This window comes from Enhydra lutris, unplaced genomic scaffold, assembly GCF_002288905.1.
Source record: "Enhydra lutris kenyoni isolate GAN:26980312 unplaced genomic scaffold, ASM228890v2 scaffoldscaffold28, whole genome shotgun sequence".
Classification (NCBI taxonomy): Eukaryota; Metazoa; Chordata; class Mammalia; order Carnivora; family Mustelidae; genus Enhydra; species Enhydra lutris.
In genome coordinates, this window is record NW_019154112.1 from 8,534,911 (window position 1) to 8,554,020 (window position 19,110).

Genomic DNA, 19,110 nt, shown 5'->3' on the forward strand with positions numbered 1-19,110 from the left:
CGTCGCCGCCTCGCGGGCTGCGCCGGGGGACCGCTGCGTCGCCGCCTCGCGGGCTGCGCCGGGGGACCGCTGCGTCGCCGCCTCGCGGGCTGCGCCGGGGGACCGCTGCGTCGCCGCCTCGCGGGCTGCGCCGGGGGACCGCTGCGTCGCCGCCTCGCGGGCTGCGCCGGGGGACCGCTGCGTCGCCGCCTCGCGGGCGGCCTTGGGGGACCGCTGCGTCGCCGCCTCGCGGGCGGCCTTGGGGGACCGCTGCGTCGCCGCCTCGCGGGCGGTGTCGGGGGACCGCTGCGTCGCCTCCTCCTGGGCAATCTTCGGGGAGCTCTGGGTCGCTGCTTCTCGGGCAGCGTCGGGGGACCGCTGGGTCGCTGCGTCCTGGACAGGGACCTTCTCTGAGCCTGGAAGAACAGTGTGGAGACCTTACCTATGTCCCCATACTCTTTCCACAAAAGGATTCATCTGTATGGGCTGGGGTTTGGGGTCCGGAACTTCAGAGTACCAGGTCAATTTGACCTTCTAGATCCCTTTGCAAGAAGGAATCGCTCTCCTGGACGGACTGAGAGGATGAGACCGCTGCCCGGTTTCATCCAGGAATCATCAGGATCCTCCCCAAGGAACCCATGGCCTGCTCAGGGTGCCCCTATTTATCGGGTTCCGTACTTTGTGCCCGGAGTTGGCGGTGATAGTCAGCCAAATTCATGATCATCTTGGATACATCTTTCTGGTAATAAGGCCGACCAAATATCAAGATCTCAGCCTCGCCCTCGGGGTCCCACTGATTAACGTGAAGCAGGGTCTGCGACACACACTCGACGTGCGGGATGTGCTCTCCTCCCCGGCCTGCGCAGGAAGCAAAGAGGCTGTGAGCGGTGGGATTTGGGAAGAGAAGGCGGCGGGGGGAGGCAGCTCTGGATTGTGGCTAAAGCCAGTGGAGAGGCTTGCCCTGGGGAAAGGAGAGGGAAAGACCGCACTGGCCACCCCTCGGGGACCCACTCACCGAAGATCGCTTCCACCAGCCACGCCTCGAGGCGAACTGCCTTCGGACTCTTCAGATACTCCAAGTGGAACCAGTAGGGCCGCTTGGTGAGGTTACCGAGCACCGTGAACAGCGCCCCTTCTCGCTGCTCCAGCTGCACGAGCGTCGGAAACCGTCTGGGAGTGGCCATGCTGCAGCAGGCCTGGCTGGTAGCGGCTGAGCCGCTGCCAACCCGAAGGCGGAGGTTGGGACCAGCGGCTGCAGTTGCCGCGCGGCCAGGGCCTTATTTCAAGGGCTTTTGGCAAGCCCCTCCCCTTTTCATTGGTTTCCAGCCCTCGCCTCCCAAACCTCCGCTGCTGAGTCGAGCACCTGGGTGGTCTAGGAGGGGCTATTTTCGGGACCCGCCTTTTTCCCCAGGTGCTGGGAGCCCGAGGTGAAGCGCCAGGTGGGAGCTCTGTCCCTAAAGCTGGTCTCCCGCGGGGGGCGGGTGTGTGGGTGTGTGTGAGGACAGCCGCGTAGAGGTAGGGAAGATCCAGGATCAGGACAGTATCTTTAAGACAAGCGAACTGGTATGTGCGGAGACACATGTGCTTCCCAACGGTTCTAATGGGACCAGCATTCCTGAGGGGTTGGCATGACTTTTTCATGGAAATCCTAATGAAAAACATGGGAAAAGTAAAAGCTTAAGGAGTAAGAAAGGTATTCAAGGGCAAAAGCAAGTCCTACTTCCTCCTGAACCCTGACCACTGAGTTCCCTCCTAGAAGCCATCACATTTCCAGCTTCTTTCTTAACCTGTCACAGACAACTAAGCACACCCAGTAGCAAATGGTCTATGCGGTTTGGACACTATAGGGGAATCCATTGAAACTTTTTTGAATCCATTGAGACCTTTTTTTTTTTTTTTAAAGGTTTTGTATATTTATCTTACAGAGAGAGAGAGAGCACAAGTAGGGGGAGCAGCAGAGGGAGAGGGAAAAGCATGCTCTCCATTGAGAAGGGAGCTCCCCTGAATCATGACCTGAGCTGAAGGCAGATGCTTAACTGACTGATCCACCCAGGCGCCAACACTGAAAGTTTTTTCTAATTCTCCTGTCTTTCTAATTCTAAGTAACACAATATTTCTGTGTCTTGGTTTTTTGGCCCAGCTTAAAGCATTACCCATTGACTGCTACTCAGGAAGATAAAGCTATATTGCTCTTGAATCAGTAGTTTGGGGTGTTATGCCCAGACCCAGCAGTGAGAGAACCCTAGAACTCAAGTTCATCCTTGTATCCTCTATGGGAGTTCTGCAGGCCAAAGAAGTGAGTGAGAAATTTGTCGGTGTCTGACAATATCCAAAGTCTTGAGAACCAAGCAGAATATGAATTGAGAGCAAAAGAAGGGCAAAATCCATTCAAAGGATCACAGGATGGAGTTATAAACTTCTGTGAGTAGGCAGAATGATTAAGTGTGTGTATAACTGACATCCAAGGATCTGGGCTTCATAAATGCCGCCTCCGGAGATTATGGACCCACTAATATAGCAACTACAAATTGAATTTTAAGGTCCCCTCAGTGTTGCCAACAAGAACCCAATCCAAGAAGTATTTCCATGAAAATCTCTAGTCTGAAATCTCTTTGATGATATAGGATAATATATGGTTTCTTAGCTGGCCTAAGAGGATACTTACAGTTCTATGCATGTGATTGTCATTTATGTGTATGTGTGTGGAGATCTTTTACTTCACTGAAGTTTTAGAATTGGGTATAGAAATATTTAAGAGAATTAAAACCGTAGTATTGGGGCACCTGGGTGGCTCAGTGGGTTGAGCCTCTGACTTCGGCTTAGCTCATGATCTCGGGGTCCTGGGATAGAACCCGTGCCGGCTCTCTGCTCAGTGGGGAGGCTGCTTATCCCTCTCTCTCTGCCTGCCTCTCTGACTACTTGTGGTCTCTCTATCAAATAAATGAATAAAATCTTTAAAAAACCCATAGTATCAGTAATTTTGTTTAAAAGAGATCTGTCATTCATATAAAATCCTAAAATGTGCAGACTAATCTATTGTTCTAGAAAGTAGGAAGTAATTGCCTGGGGGTGATAATGGAGGGAGGAAGGGATTGGAAAGAGGCATTTGGGGATGATGGAAATGTGCATTATCTTTACAGTGATGGTTTCACCAGATGTGGTTTAGATGTCAAAACTGGCCAATTGTATAAATTTTAATGTAAATTGTTTATTGTGCTTTATTCTTCAAAGTGGTTAAAAAACAAAGGAGGGACCCCTGGGTGGTACAATCATTTAAGCCTCGGAATTCTTGGTTTCCATTTAAGTAGTGATCTCAGGGTCATGAGATTGAGCCTGTATGGGACTCCTGTTCAGTGTGGAGTCTGCTTCTCCCTCTGCCTCTCCCCCTCCCCATTAAATATATAAATCTTAAAAAATAAAATTTCTAGGCTTGGGAAGCCTGGTTGGCTCAGTTGTTAAGCATCCGCCTTCAGCTCAGGTCATGATCTCAGGGTCTTGGTATGGAGGACCCTCCTGGAGCTCCTTGCTCAGCAGTGAGTCTGCTTCTCCTCCCCCCACTTCCAGCTCATGCTTGCTTTCTCTCAAATAGGTAAAATCTTTAAAAAAAAAAAGAAAGAAAGAAAGAAAAAACTTTCTAGGCTAATGAATAGAATAGTAAGTTTTTTTTTTTTAAGATTTTATTTATTTATTTGACAGAGATCACAAGTAGGCAGAGAGGCAGGCAGACAGAGAGAGGAGGAAGCGGCTCCCCGCTGAGCAGAGAGCCCGATGTGGGGCTTGATCCCAGGACTCTGGGATCGTGACCTGAGCCGAAGGCAGAAGCTTAAACCCACTGAGCCACCCAGGCACCCCAGGATAGTAAGTTTTGGAAGTAAAACTTGAAAGCTTAAGAAAGGGCTAAAGGTTTGGTTTTTACAATTCTAGGAAATAAAATATTAATTTCCAAAGAAATCTGTAAACAGTCTTTGTGTGCATAAAAATCACACCCAGCGTTCCAAATAAATAAATAAATAAATAGTACCAATACCTTTTACCCTTTTCTCCTAGATTACCTATATATATCCGACCTGGGAGCCTCCCAGTTCAGTAATATGATTTTGTTAGATGGGTGTTCACGTTTATACTATTATGACCTTGTAAATAATATCTGTAGCTGCAATAGTTGACTACATTTTCTTGCATAAAGTTTTGTTTTTCCTGATGTCATTAACCATTTTTTTGTTCAAATGCTTCTTTTTCTTTTTTTTTAAGCTTTTATTTATTTATTTGATAGCGCTGCATGAGCAGAAGCAGTGGGGAGGGGTAAAGGGAGAGGGGGAGACAGGTTCCCCACTGAGCAAGGAGCCCGGGGCCGTCAGGGACTCGATCCCAGGACCGTGGGATCATGACCTGAGCCAAAGGCAGCGGTTTAACCGACTAAGCCACCAGGCGCCCCTCTTTTTCTTTTAAAAGGCTGATTTTTCTTTATACTCCTTTATTTTATTTTTATTTTTCTTCATACTCCCAATTGTGTAACTTCCTTCTCTGTATTTTCAAGCACAGCAGGCACTTTATCATTTCACCATGACAATATTGCTCCTTCAGTCTTTTTTTTTTTTTTTTTAAGATTTTATTTATTTATTTGACCGAGAGACAGACACAGCGAGAGAGGAAACACAAGCAGGGGGAGTTGGAGAAAACAGGCTTCTCGCTGATTGGGGCTCGATGAGGGGCTTAATCCCAGAACCCCGGGATCACAGCCTGAGCCAAAGGGAGAGGCTCAGCTGATTGAGCCACCCAGGTGCCCCGCTAAATCAGTCTTAACTGCTCCAACCTAAGTTAGCTGCCTTCAGGCCCCACCTCCTGTGGATTACTACAGCCTTTCCTGGTGTTGGATCCTCGGCTCTCTGAATCCCAAGACTTCCTTCCTTTTGTGTGTGTGCATGTTTGGTTTCGTCGTTGTGTTCATTTAGTAGATTTTACAGTAGTAGCAAGAGCATCCAGGCAAAAATTACTAAGGTGATAGATAATCATCTCCAAGAGGATCCTCATGGTTTTTACTATACTTATCAATCCCGCCTGGTTTCCGATTAGCTTCCAGGAAGCTGAGGATGAGGTAGCTGAGTTCCAGGAAGGAAGCAGATAATTGGGGAGGCAGAGTTGTGGGCACAATTAGCCCAGGCTGGACGAAGAAACAGACTTTCAAGCTGGTGAGGAGACTGAAACATGAAGGGAAGCACTGAAGGCAGTTGTGGCCATAGACACTGATGCCTAATGTGCTGGGTTTATTAAAATGAGAAACATATTTTTTTAGGTGGAACTTAAGAGCAGTAGTCAACAGCAACAATAGAATAAGCTTTAAGTGAAATTTTGAAATAAAATGTTTTCTTCCACGGAACTAGGGAAAGGTGGTTTAGAGTTTAGAAGTTCACTTAAAAACTTGATAGATGTCTGTTTTCTAGCTATAATGTTTCTATAATTTTAGAGGCTGTCTGATCTGACAGACAGATCGCCTCATTCTACAGGACTTTAAAATTACATATATGACATACACATTATTTCATTATTGTTCATTGCCCCCTCAGTTTTGGAGTCTCGTTTGGGTTACAAAATTAGCTTTAAAAAGGAATTTTCAGTAGTAAAAAGATTAATAACCCTTTTCGTTGCTCTTTACTACCTGCCTTAGACGAATGCTTAGGAGTGTTTCTGTGTCTGGGGAGTGAATGGGTTTGGGGAAGGTAATGAGGGACTTCAGGTAAGGGGTAAAGAATTGGACTCTTGGTGGTAGTGTACACTGGCCTTACCCTGGGCTGCATTCAGCCTGAGAACCCAGAGGTTCTCTCACCAAGTTCATGGTATTTGAGGCAGTGGTTTCACTATTTTACTTCTCTTCAGAGAGAGAGACTTCCTTTCATTTTGATAGAGCAAATCTATTGTTTTCTGAGGAAGAATGAATATTTTGAGGCCTTGAATGTTGGAAAGTATTTTTATTCTATCCACACAGTAAATTGGACATTAGGTCTTAGAATACTTTTTAAAAAATTTTTTAAAGATTTTATTTATTTATTTGACAAACAGAGATCACAAGTAGGCAGGCGAGGGCGGGCCGCTGAGCAGAGCTCCCCGCTGAGCAGAGAGCCCGATGTGGGGCTTGATCCCAGGACCCTGAGATCATCCCTGAACCGAAGGCAGAGGCTTAACCCACTGAGCCACCCAGGTGCTCCAGGTCTTAGAATTCTTGAATGAAATAATTCTTCCCTCAAAATTTCATGCTTTCCTTCATTGTGTGTTAACTTCCAGTGATGCTTTTGAGAAGTTTAGGCCATTCTGATCTTAATCTTCTTTAATTATTTTATTAAACATTTTTTTCCTTGTGTTTCCTCTTACTTCTTTCTAAAAGTTGGCCTTCTGGACTGCTATTCTTCTTTTTCTTTTCTTTTTTATCTGCCCTATGCTGTTTTTGTTTGTCTAGTAAAAAACTAATCGGAAGCTCTGAGCATGTATGTTTGTCTATACCCAACACTCATGGACGGAGATATGAGTAGAACTTTTTCTTGAGAACCCCAGTGGAGTCTCATCCGCTTCCCTGCCCCCTACCGCCACCCCACAGGCCAACATATGCATGATCATTAACATGGTAGGGCCCTCACAGCCAGCTCATGGCACAGAGTGGGAACAAGGGAGGGAATGGCTCCCACAGGTAGTGAGGTGAAGGGAGAGAGAGAGGCAGGAATTGACCCACCCCATCCTGGATACCTCCCACCCCAGCCCCTGAGCTTGCACCAGAAAGGGCCAAATTGGCCTGGCTAGGTTTTTGTGATAGATTCCAGATTCTGGGCAGCTGCCTTGGATCCTACACTCTATGCCCCATTAGGTGATTACTGTACACATGGCAGAGAAATGGGGTGCATTTCTCCTTCCCTTCTAGGTGCTACAGTAGGCCCTGAGGAAGAGGTACTGCCAGAGCTCACTCTAACCCCAACAACATGCCCGAGTCTATATTGGCCCTGTAGCTGGAGTTGAGCAGACCACAGACCAGGAGCAGAATCCCAGGTGGTCCCTGAGAGGGGACATGGAGGGACTCATTTGGACCTAGCTTGCCTCATCTTAATGCTTCTGCCACAAGAGTGTGCCATCTGCCTCTCCATTTCTTTTCCCCAGTCCTTGGGCTTGAATATTTTTATTCTAATAGATTAGTGTCCCTTATTGTTTGAGGTTGGAAGAACACAATTCCTCCTTAAGTTCTTTTTCCAACTCTTACAGAGGGCCAGCCTAAAGGGGGTGGAGAATCACAAACTTCTGCAGGTTTCTCTAGGGAAGAAGGAATTCTGTCACATCAGCTCCTGCCCTGGCCTTTCAACCATTTGTAACATGTACAATTCAGTGGCATTAAATGTATTCACAATATTCTGTAACTATCACCACTCAAAACTATCATCCCTACCAGCCTGCCCTACAAATTTCAGACTTGCCAGCTACACAATCCCACAAGCCAATTTTTTGAAACAAGTCTCTTTATGTGTGTGTGTATGTGTGTGTGTGTGTTTGGTTCTGTTTCTTTGGTGAACATCGACTGATAGACTCCTTGACAGGACTTGATGACTTTCTTTTGTTCTCTAACTATACCTCATGCTTACCCTATCCTAGTACTTGTGACACAATATTACAACTGCTTCTTTTATTTTTCTTCTCCTTTTGGGGACAGAGATTGTCTTTCAGGAGTATACTCAGCATCTAGCAAAATGTCTGTCAAACTGTAGGTACTTACTGACTTTTTGATGAGGAAAGGAATAGCTTTAATTTCTTCTGTATGGCTGGTGGTTTTTAGGTTGGAAGTGAGGACTTGGGCATGACGGAAATTTAGGGAGAGCTAGGATTTAGTCCTTACCAAGTACCCAGTTCTGTCAAAGGCTTGACTTCTACTGAGAGAGAGAGAGAGAGACAGACACACACACACACACACACACACACACAGGGAAGGAATGCGTGCATATGGTCATGTGAATATGTAGTTTTTAATGGGAAAAGTATGTTTTTATGTGAGTCTGTGGAAACTAGAGGATGATGGTAGAGTTTCTGTGCAATTACCAGTGATCGTCCTAGAGAAGAAACTGCAATGACTAGGCATTTCCAGATGATACCTGGTATAGTGAAAAGAAGCAGAAAGGTTCTAAGTGAGACAAACTTAAGCCTCCAAGTTTAAAAACACATTATAAAGCAATAGTCTTTCTACAAATGGCCTCATATTTAGAATGCCAGAATCTTGAATTGTGTGGTGACTTTGGTGGGAAAAACAAAAAACAAACTAGAAATTTCCAGCTATGGGAAAGAGCAGAAAACTTAGAAAAAATTTAATTATACACAAAAATGTACCGATAAATGATTAAGTGGACAGCATTAAATGAATAATTTAATAAATGAATGAATTTAATTATTTATCAATGAATAATTGATTAATGAATAATTAATGAATTTATTAATGAATGAATGAATTAAATGAATAATTAATAAATGAAACATAGTTTCATTATTAAATATTTTCTTATTTAATAATGAAACTATGTGGTGACTAATGATGAAAAATAACATTTACATTGGTTTACATCTTAAAATACAAGCGAAACATTCTTTATCAATTTAAAAAAATACAAGAAGAATGATCAAACTTGTACAACCCTTACTGAGTCCTTGCTCTTGTGTACAGTTGGGGAAAGTTGAAGAAAATGGGATGTCAAAGTCAGGTGTATACGCCTATATCAGGAGCACACACTAGGTGCTATAAAGGTGCCTAAAGGATAAAAGGTAATTTCAGGTCTTAAATAACTTACCCAAACTTGATTTTCAGGAGTTATGTTCTTTTCTTGGTATTTCTGAACCCTCTTAGCGGCAATCTGACAGAGGTGCGACCGGGGTAAAAGGAACTTCATTCTCCAGTATTGGCCCTTGAAAAAAATTGCCCAGGTGTAATATGTCATTGGTGCTACATCTTCTTCACAAGGATTACTCACAGTGTTATGTATTGAACGTATGACCTTTGGAGCAAGTGGGCTACCATCTCCCAGGTCCTCATAGTGGCAGAGCAAATGTTAGAGGAAAGAAAAAGCCAAGTTTTCACTTCAGTAATTCTTTGAAGTGTGCTGCAACATAGGAATGATCCAACCTGGCTGTGCTACTAGATGAGTGGAAAACTCTGATTTCTTTTTTATTTTTTTAAAAAGATTTTATTTATTTGTCAGAGAGAGAGAGAGCGCAAGCAAGGGGAGCAGCAAGCAGACGGAGAAGCAGGCTCGCTCTGAGCAAGGAGCCTGATGCAGGGCTCGATCCCAGAACCATGAGATCATGACCTGAGCTGAAGGCAGATGCCTAACTGACCTAGTCACCCAGGCGTCCTAAAACTCTAGTATAGAAAAGGTGCCAACAAGGGACTGCCTTTGACTTTTTGCTCTTTGTAGCATTTCTCAGCTTTTCACCTCTTCCCTTACTGTAAAAACTCGGCATTTAAGTTAGGAAAATGAAGCAGTTGAAAAAGAAAAGGAAAAGCAATTTTAATGTTCACAAAACTCAGACCCTTTTTTAAGAAATTGCAAAAAGAAAAGAAGTCCTTTTTTCCAAGCAGCTTGATATAACAGTTGACATGATGAAGCGGCTGGCTTGAGAGGAGATTGCACAGTGTGTCAGTGCTGTAGGAGGAGAATAAGGGATGAGGAGGGAAGTGAAAAGAAGGTACCTGACCTTGACTGGTGGGCACCTATGAAGAGAAAGAGGTCGAGGTGAACATGCACATCAGCTGGCTGGTTCAGGGTGTCTCCTTCCTGCACCTGATTTAGAGGTCTCTCTCACTGAAGAGATAGATGAAGAGATTGGATGCCAAAGTGATACAGATTTTGATTGGCAAAACGTGGCAGATTTCAGGGATGCAGGTGGAGCCTTAATTGAGGTTAAGGTGCAAGAGGAAGAGAGAGACCCCCAGAGCCCTGATTTTGAGATTGAGGAGGAAGTGTTGTCATCAGTTGTATCAGATTCCAGGAGGGAAAATGAACTTCCTGATTCCCCCATATGATGAGTTTTTTTACTCTGAACTTGACATCATTGAGGTCTGCATGAGATGAGCCCCATTTGCTGGTAAACACAGAGAAACAGAAACTGCAGTTGGAAAAACGACGACGCCTGGATATTGGGGCTGAAAGTCTGCAGGTGGAAAAGGAACCCTTCGAGATCTGAGGGAGTGGCCGCAGATTGAAAGAGAGAAGTTGAGGCTACAGTTCGTCAACTCTGACAACTCCTCTTTGGAAAATGAACTTGGCCAGGGACAAAAGTCCATACTTCCATCACAAGACATAGAAACAGAGAATTAAAACTTGAGAGAGAAGCTTACAACTGGAAAAAGATAGGTTATAGTTCTTGAAATTTGAATCAGAGAAGCTGCAGGTTGAAAAATAACTTACAAGTAGAGAAAGAGAGACTTCAAATTCAGAAGGAAGGACACTGGCAGTGATTTACCTCAGTCTCTGTTTAGCAAATGTTTGTAAACCATAGGTTTTTCTCTAATATTGGGTAATATAAGATGTTTGCAGGATTAGCTATGTTTTTTTTTTTTTCCTGTTTAATGTCAGTGTTTTCAATAGGAAAAAGATAGCTATGTGTGGGTAACTGTATACTTAAATAGTACATTACATAAATACTATGTGCCCTAGCATAAATAGTACAGCAGAAACTATTGTGCTGTACTCTTTGAATTAGGAAAACTGCATAGAATCTTGTATAATCTGTGTACTCAGTTTACAATTATATCTATGTAAAATTCTAGCTTGGTAGTTCTTTATGGAGGAGGGGTATTTCTGACCCTCAGAAGACATTTGGCAACATCTGGAGACACTTGGTTTTCAAAATGGGGAAGTAGAAAAGGTTGCTACTGGTATGTAGTAGGGTAGAGGCCAGAGATGCCTGCCTATATCCTGCCATGCACAGGACAGCCCCCACAGAAACGAATTATCCAATACAAAATGTCAGTTTTACTGAGGTTGAGAAACCCTTTCCTAGCCTGTGTACCTCTATAGCTTAGGTTTATAGTTTCAGAATATAAAAACCTCAGATATTTAAGATATTAAGGTAGTTACATGAATGGCCAAAAGCTTCAACCATGTAACATTACTGTGTAGTATATTGGACATAGGAAGTGATGGAGATTATAGGTATTTTACTGCCATGTTTCCATCTATAAATAACCTGAGACCGAGAAAATGATACAAGGAACATCAGAGATTGTCTAAAAGGGGTCACTTTGAAAAACAGTTCACTCATCTGGCTATTGATGCTTTAGATGCTTCTAGAGCACATACTTTTTAAGGTTTAGTTCCCTTTTTTCTTTGAATTCATCATCAGTTTTTTTTTTTCAGATTTTATTTATTTGACAGAGAGATCACAAGTAGTCAGAGAGGCAGACAGAGAGAGAGGGGGAAGCAGGTTCCCTGCTGAGCAGAGAGCCCGATGCGGGGCTCAATCACTGGACCCTGAGATCATGACCTGATCTGAAGGCAGTGGCTTCACCCACTGAGCCACCCAGGCACCCCCATCAACTTAGTTGAGATAGAAAAATTGTCATTTCAGCCATGGTCTGAAATCTTGTATTATCTTATATTCATATATATATATATTCATATATATATATATTTTATATTCACTTATATTAAGTGAATGGTTGAAGCTAGTAAAAATGGTACCAATATAAAAATGGTACTAGCAGTCCATGAACTTGAAACCAATGAGTGGTTATTTTTTATTTTTATTCATTTATTTTATTTTTTTTTTTTTTTTTTTTTTTTTTTTAGTTTTTTTTTTTTTAAAGATTTTATTTATTTATTTGACAGAGAGATCACAAGCAGGCAGAGAGGCAGGCAGAGAGAGAGGAGGAAGCAGGCTCCCCGAGAGACAGGGAGCCCGATGCGGGGCTCGATCCCAGGACTCTGAGATCATGACCTGAGCCGAAGGCAGCGGCTTAACCCACTGAGCCACCCAGGCGCCCCTATTCATTTATTTTTTAAAAGATTTTATTTTTTTATTTGAGAGAGACAGAGACAGAGATAGCAAGAGAGAGCAAGAGCGGGAGGAGAGGAAGAAGCAGGCTCCCCACTGAGCAGTGAGCCCAACACGGGACTCGATCCCAGGCCCCCAGGATCATGACCCGAGCCAAAGGCAGCCACTTAACCAGCTGGACCACCTAGGTGCCCAAGTGGTTATTTTTAAAAAAATATTAACGACTATGTGGGAGTCAGAATGGGGGCTGGGGAAGCATGCCCTCTGTATCAGATAATGTTGATAATGATGATGATGATGATGATGATGATGATGAAATAATGATAGTAGCTGATGAATGAATTAGGGAAGCACTAATCATACACTATCTGATCTAATTTATAGCACAATTTTGAGAGTAGCATTATTATTCCTGTACTGAGGCGCAGAGAAGTAACACAGTAAGTAAAGGTCTGATCTCATATCATGTTGTATTTTGTCTTTGCCCCTCTCTGAGGAACCAAGTTTGTATCTTGAGCCCCTTTGGTATTTATTCTGAGACCAAGGGCTTGTTTAACCTGTTGATTTGCCTTCAGTCCCCTGAAGGTGCTTTTTCCATAATCCAGGTGATTCTGATGCACAGTAAAGTTGAGAATCATTGCAAGGGATCACTTTGAATTTTCTGATTTCTAGGACTGATAATGTAGCTTTAATACAACTCTTCTGTTGACAGATACTACTTGGATTCTGCATTTGTTCCTTGTTAATTTAAGAATGTCTTGAAATCATATGTGCTATTTGAGTATGGACATATGAGAAAAAAATTTATTTCTGCTTCATTACCTTGACTGTGAAATAGTGTTATTTTTCCATACCCCAAATAAATGCTACTACCATAGAAATAAAATTTGCCTACACTAACTAAAAAACAACAACAAAGAGTATTACTTTTTTAAAAGATTTTATTCACTTATTTGACAGAGAGAGAGAGAGAGAGAGAGAGAGAGATCTCAAGTAGGCAGAGAGAGTAGGGGCGGGGGAGAGGGGAGCAGGATCCCTGCTGAGCAGAGAACCCGATGTGGGTCTCCATCCCAGGAGCCTGAGATCATGACCTGTGGGGGTCAATCCCAGGTGCCCGAGATCATGACCTGAGCTGAAGGGAGAGGCTTAACCCACGGAGCCACACGGGCACCCCAAAAAGGAGTATTTCTAATTGCATCTTTCGTTCTATTTTAGGTCTTTCTGCTCCTGCTTTGTATCTCCTCTTATGGTCGAGATTCAAAAACACCAAAGTCCACTCTAAAGAAAGCTTTCTATCATCATCCACACATCCCACTTTAAATAATACAAGTAATAATTGTCAATATGGATGCATCTGGCTCCAGTGTCCATATAGTATGCTATAGGTCTGAAAAGTAAATAATCGAAATTAATTCTTTTAAAGGTAAAAGGAGCCACCAGCTGCTCTAGAATGCTAATTCCGAGAAAACTCTGATCTCAGCTTTTTGGAAGATATCTGTCACCTTCCCAGCCCCTGCATCACTCCCATCCTACCTTCTTTAGTCAAGAAAGTATTTACTTTTATAGCTAGTGACAAATGTTGGGGTGCAGGGAGTGCTTAGATGGTGGAAAAGCCTAGCCTAATAACACACTCAGGTGATTTAAAAGTTTTCAGCCAAAATAAAACCTGAGTGTATTAAAATATCCAATTATTTGCAACTTAATAGAGACACTCAATGCAAAAGGACATAAACATTCTTCAAGAAAAGAAAAACAAATGACTTAGTAAGAAAGAAACTAAACTGGAGTGATAGTGTTTAAATAATATCTAGTAGACTTTAATGTGAATGGCATTAAGCAGGAAAAGGTCTTTATGTGAGAACATAATGTTGATCATTTTGTACCACAATGTTCTCTTTAAGTCTCTTAACTATCCAGCTTTCTTGCCAACAGAACACAGTGGTGTATGGCAGCTAGAAAGGGATCCCAAGATGGCAACCGAAATTCAGACAGATTTTGTAAATTTTCAATTCTGATTTCATTTTTTATTATTTTTTTTAAAGATTTTATTTATTTATTTGAAGCAGAGAGAGAGAGAGATCACAAGTATGCAGAGAGGCAGGCATAGAGAGAGAGAGAGGAGAAAGCAGGCTCCCCGCTGAGCAGAGAGCCCGATGCGGGCCTCGATCCCAGGACCCTGAGATCATGACCTGAGCAGAAGGCAGAGGCTTAACCCACTGAGCCACCCAGGCGCCCTGATTTCATTTTTTAAATTAAACTTTTTTATTTTGGGATAATTGTAGATTCACATACAGTCACTGTTTTTTGTTTTTGTTTTTTTTTAAGTAGACTCCACTCTCATGCAACCCAATGCAGGGCTTGCACTGATAACCCTGAGATCATGACCTGAGCTGAAATCAAGAGGTGGATGCTCAACTCATTGTGTCACCCAGGTGCCTCATAAAGCCACGGTTTTTCTGCTGAATGTGAAGAAGCCTGCCCTAAGAGATAGTCATAATAGTCAGCTGATGGGATTGGAGGTTACCAGAACATGGTCTTGGGAAAAGTCAGCTTAATTTCCACATCTATGAAGCTATAAAACCCTGAAATCACATACTCATTGCATGAGTCTAGTGCATCACTTCAAGCAACATGTTTTTTAAATGAATAATACTATTTAGAATCAGAAGTCTGGCCTATACAGGGGTGCCTGGGTGCTCAGTCAGTTAAGCAGCTATTTCTGCTCAGGTCATGATCTCGGGGTCCTGGGATTGAGACCTGCTCAGGGAGTCTGCTTGAGGATTCTCTTTCTTCCTCTGCCCCTACCCATGCTTGCTGGCTCTCAAATAAATACATCTTAAAAAAAAAAAAAAAAAAAAAAAAGAATTAGTCTGGCCTATATAGTTTGGGCCCAAGGGTCCAGGTTGGGCATTCATGAGTTCTGAAATTAGAGATTGAAAAGTTCCAGACTTCGCGGCTTCAAGGAGGGTGAACAGTAAGGGCACTTTAGCGACCCCATCCCATGCCTTGCCGATAAGTAATTTCTTAATTTCCTTTTCTTCTTTGTTAAATGGCAGGAATTACTCCTGAGTCGCCGGAAGTTGTAGGGGTCTCAGTGACGTGAAGCTTCGGGGTTTGGCACAGGGGAAGTGGGACCTTCCTTTGGAACGTGGTAGGCAGGAACTTGATTTGGCAGCTCCCCGGTGGTCCTCACACCGTCAAGACTTGGATTTTCGTCTTTCCGGGGTTCAGGCCCAATCACTTGTTTCCAGGTGAAGAGCTGACGTTGCCCTTGCCCCCACGCACTCCCAGCGCCAAGAGATTCCGGTGTGGAAGAAACGAGTCAACACGGGTGGAAACCCTTATAAACTCGGAGACAGCTGCTTTATCCTCTTCGTGCCGCGAAGAGGATAAAGTGACCGCGATGGTCACGTGCAACACCAATGCGCGGGTGGGCCAGCCTAGCGTGTTAAGTGGGAGACTGGGCCGCCAGGCAGGGGCGGGGCTTCTTGTGGGCGGGGCTTCTTGTGGGCGGGGCCCGTCCCGGTGCGCGCCTCTCTGGCGCTGAGGGCCCCTCCCCCCCTCCCCGCCCACGGCGACTCAGGCCTAGCCCAGATTGGAGCGTATTTAGTTTTGAGGCGAGGCAGATGGGGACGCTACCAGAAAGAAAAGATATTCCACCGTGGGTGAAAGCTCCCGAAGACTTGAAAGATCCTGAAGTGTTGCAGGTCCAGACGCAGCTCTTGGAGGCTTTGTTTGGTGAGTGAGCCCAGCAGTCCTGACCTGGGTGCCCTGACCCGGGCGTCTTGGTCTCCGTGGGCCTGAGCGCTCGTTTTCTTCTCCATATAGGCCCAGCGGGATCTCGAATCCCGTACATCGAGCAAGTGAGCAAAGTCATGCTCGAGCTAAAGGTTCTGGAATCCTCGGACCTCACGGAGGTCGTGGTTTATGGCTCTTACTTGCACAAGCTCAGGGCCAGGTGGATGCTCCAGTCCATGGCCGAATGGCACCGCCAGCGACAGGAACGAGGTGAGAGGCCTCTCGACTAGGTGCTTTGGCCTGGGGACGCGTGGGTAGTTTTACTTCCTCTCCTGTAGCCCTTCTCTCCTCCTCCCCTCCCCCCAGCGCCCTGCAACCACCACCCGGACCTCAGGCTTCAGCAGGGGCGTCCCTCCCTGTCTGGGCTTTCCCTGAGATGATGAAATTCCGTCTCTTGGTTCTAGAGACCCTGGAGGAAGACCAGGATGAGAGGCGGCCTGGCCTCATAGGGAAGTGTTACCCGAGACCTGATCCCAGTTCTTACCCTCCCTCCCAACACTCCCCCTAGCTTATTGGGGGATACTGGAGTGGGCTCAGCGGCCCCACCTTCTGACGTTCCCAAGAATCCCAGGTGCCAAATGCCAGGCTGAGAAGTCCAGAAAGGAACCTTGAAAGAGGCTGAGAACTGTCCAGGCCCTTACCCTCCCCTCTCACGCACACTTGTTGCTTTCTGGTGCAGGGATGCTCAAACTTGAGGATGCCATGAAAGCCCTAGAGCTAGGTCCTTGGATGAAGTGAAGCCAGTTTGCAACCCGCGTACCTGGAATCAGGATTTAAAGAGTAAACTCTGTCTCCAGAGGTGGAATGCATGTGGTCTGGTTGAAATTCTGCTCCAGTCTGACAAGGAAAAACCAGCTGATTTTTGGGTCTCCGCCTTTGTCTCAGTCCTAATGTGGCTTTCCCCCCCGGTTTGCTAATTAAAGAATAAAATTTTAAATAAGTAGCTCCTTGATGTTTGAAGTACTGGAGATAACATCACAGCCAAGGTGGCCCTTGAGCTTAACCCTTAAATAAAACCATCAAAGCTAGAAAAGGTCCAAGAGTACACATGGTTAGGGTTTAAAAGGTATAGGAGTTGGGTTCTGAGATGCAGCTTTGATCAAAACCCGGTCAGTTTTAGGGGAAGTGTGATATTGTCTGGAACTGACCTCGATTCTTTTTTGAAGAAGAAGAAGAATTTATATATTTGTCACTGCACGAGCAGGGAGAGGGGCAGGCAGTGGGAGAATCAGGCTCCCTGCTGAGTAAGCGTAAGGCAGACACTTAACTGACTGATCCACCCAGGCATCCCTGACTTGGATTACTTAAAAAAAAAATAACTGTAATAGGTACATGTGTAAGATGGAAAGCAAATTATTCTCCAAAACATAGAAATGCCAGTACCTTCTCAGTGTAATAGTTTTATATACTTGTAAGCTTAATAGAAGTCCACTAGCAGATATGCAGAACTGTGGACTAAGGGGAGAATACTTGTTGCTATATTGGAATAAACAGCATTTTCTTAAATACTAATATTTACATTTACTTACAAATTTTTAATAGATACATTCATGGATCAGAATCCCAAAATGATTAAAAAAAAAAGTCTCTCCTGTCCATTTACAAGATTATAAAAATTATCTGCATAATTATCCATTTATGCTCCTATTTCTACTCTCCAGAAGTAAAAAGCTTTATTTTCTTGGGTACTCTTCGAGAGGTTTTTTAAAAATACGATTACAGTCATAAATGTAGATTCTTTCCATCCCTTACAGTTGGCGATGATTCCATTTAATCGGTCACCTACCAAAAGATTTTTGGGTTGTTCCCAGTCTTTGGCTTTCCATAGCTGTGGTGAATACCATAAAGGTCATTGTTTTGCAAGTGTGCCGGTAACTGTAGGTCCATAAATAGAGGGAAAATTGCTGGTCCAGAGAGAAAATTGTATATATATAATGTTGCTAGACACTACTAAATTGCCTCTTCCACAGGGGTTGAAATAATTTTACACCCAGCAGCAATATATGAGATTGCCTGTTTCTGCACAAGCTCACCCAGAGATGAGTGGCAAACTTTTTTTTTTTTCTTTTTTTCTGCTGAACTATTAGGTGCAGTCTTCCTGAGTTAGCACTCCTTGCTTGAGCCCGCTTTATGGACCAGCTGTTGTGGCTCCCTCAAGCTGCCCTGAGCTAGTGCACCCTTAAGTCTGTTGGCAAGGAGTGTGTGTGAAAATGTAAACTGGAGAGTTGGGAATTCAAATTCTGCGATGTGAGAATGAAATAGAAAACTTCCTTGCCCTGAAGGCCTGGAATTTCTGCCCTAAGGGCAGTGCTTCCAAGTGTAGGAAACAGCTCCAGATTAATCTGTGTCAAAGTAGCAAAATTTGGAACTTTAAGCATATGCCATAAAGTCTGCATGTGCCCTGGACTGAAGATTTTTCAGCCTTAAAAAAACAAACCACAGAACTTTGAGAAAATTCACAGGAAAGGTTTTGGAATCTGAAGATTAAAAAAAACTGTCTTGGGGTGGCTGCCTTTTTTCCCCCCCTTGAGTTTTAAGCTTTTGGCCTGTTTTCTATCAACGGTTAGTACAGGATTAAGAGCAGCAAAGCAGCTTTCATTGTAATGGAAATGGCCTCTGCTCTACGGAAGGGTGGACATTAGCACTGACTAGATTTAGAGGGGAGGTAAATCTCGGGCGGAATTGAGGAAAGCCGGGATTGCTTACAAAACAATAAACAAAAGCAAAACCCAGTCTAGAAAATCCTTTGGCCCCAAAGGGGTTCACCATAGACGCTGACTGAGAGCCTCAGGCCTGCCAAGAACTCCACCAGACTCTGCATTTAGTGACTCACCTAATTCTTTAAAATATTGTCCCCTTTTTACGGATTAGGAAAACCAAGGCTCATCAATCACACCCCCTTCCTCACGATTCATATTTTCACATTTAAATATGCATATAAAATTTGATGGTCACAAGAAACTGCATGGAGTGGGGAAGGGGTATAGACGCTCCTAGGTTGTCCTGGAGCAGATAGCCCAAGCAGGCCTCCCACCATGGACTTCTGGGGAGGCACGGCAGGACACCTGGTAACCCCTGTGTTGTGGGGAATGGGGCCCCCACCCACCAAGTGTTTGGAGGAGCCTAAGGGTGCTTGAGACTGGACCTGAGGGGGGGGGGGTCAGGGAAATTACCCCCAAGGAAGTCAGTTCTGGGTGAGAGCCAAGTTAGGTGTCAGCAGTCAGCTTTTCCAGATGGAGGAGACTGGAAGAGATGTGCAGCCCCATAGAGAGATGTTGGGAACCGGTGCTGGGGTGGGAGCAGACTGAAGGCAGGGCTGGA

The 19,110-nt window shown here is 44.3% G+C and overlaps 2 protein-coding genes and 1 pseudogene across 2 annotated transcripts in view; 2 read left to right on the plus strand and 1 right to left on the minus strand.

Annotated features, from left to right (window-relative positions):
• The window catches only part of LOC111152471 (KH domain containing 3 like, subcortical maternal complex member), a 1,326-nt gene extending 163 nt beyond the window's left edge, over positions 1 to 1,163 (minus strand). Inside the window, exons 1-3 of the mRNA XM_022510957.1 lie at positions 995 to 1,163; positions 658 to 837; positions 15 to 395 (exon numbers count right to left, since the gene is read on the minus strand). Coding sequence (XP_022366665.1) covers positions 15 to 395; positions 658 to 837; positions 995 to 1,163 — 730 coding nt within the window. The remainder of the gene's footprint in view (positions 1 to 14; positions 396 to 657; positions 838 to 994) is intronic.
• An 8,306-nt stretch (positions 1,164 to 9,469) lies between these two features.
• On the plus strand, positions 9,470 to 10,453 carry LOC111152134 (annotated as a pseudogene).
• Positions 10,454 to 15,617: 5,164 nt separating this feature from the next.
• LOC111152135 (developmental pluripotency associated 5) lies at positions 15,618 to 16,527 on the plus strand. Its single transcript, XM_022510439.1, has 3 exons — positions 15,618 to 15,729; positions 15,820 to 15,999; positions 16,469 to 16,527. Exons 1-3 carry the CDS (start codon positions 15,618 to 15,620, stop codon positions 16,525 to 16,527), a joined length of 351 nt encoding a protein of 116 aa, XP_022366147.1.
• The last annotated feature ends 2,583 nt before the right edge of the window (positions 16,528 to 19,110 follow it).

Coding starts and splice junctions, on each gene's coding strand:
- LOC111152135 (XM_022510439.1), top strand. CDS start 15,618: ATGGGGACGCTACCAGAAAGAAAAGATATTCCACCGTGGGTGAAAGCT. Junction 15,730..15,819: donor GCTCTTGGAGGCTTTGTTTG/GTGAGTGAGCCC, acceptor TTCTCCATATAG/GCCCAGCGGGATCTCGAATC. Junction 16,000..16,468: donor CCGCCAGCGACAGGAACGAG/GTGAGAGGCCTC, acceptor TTTCTGGTGCAG/GGATGCTCAAACTTGAGGAT.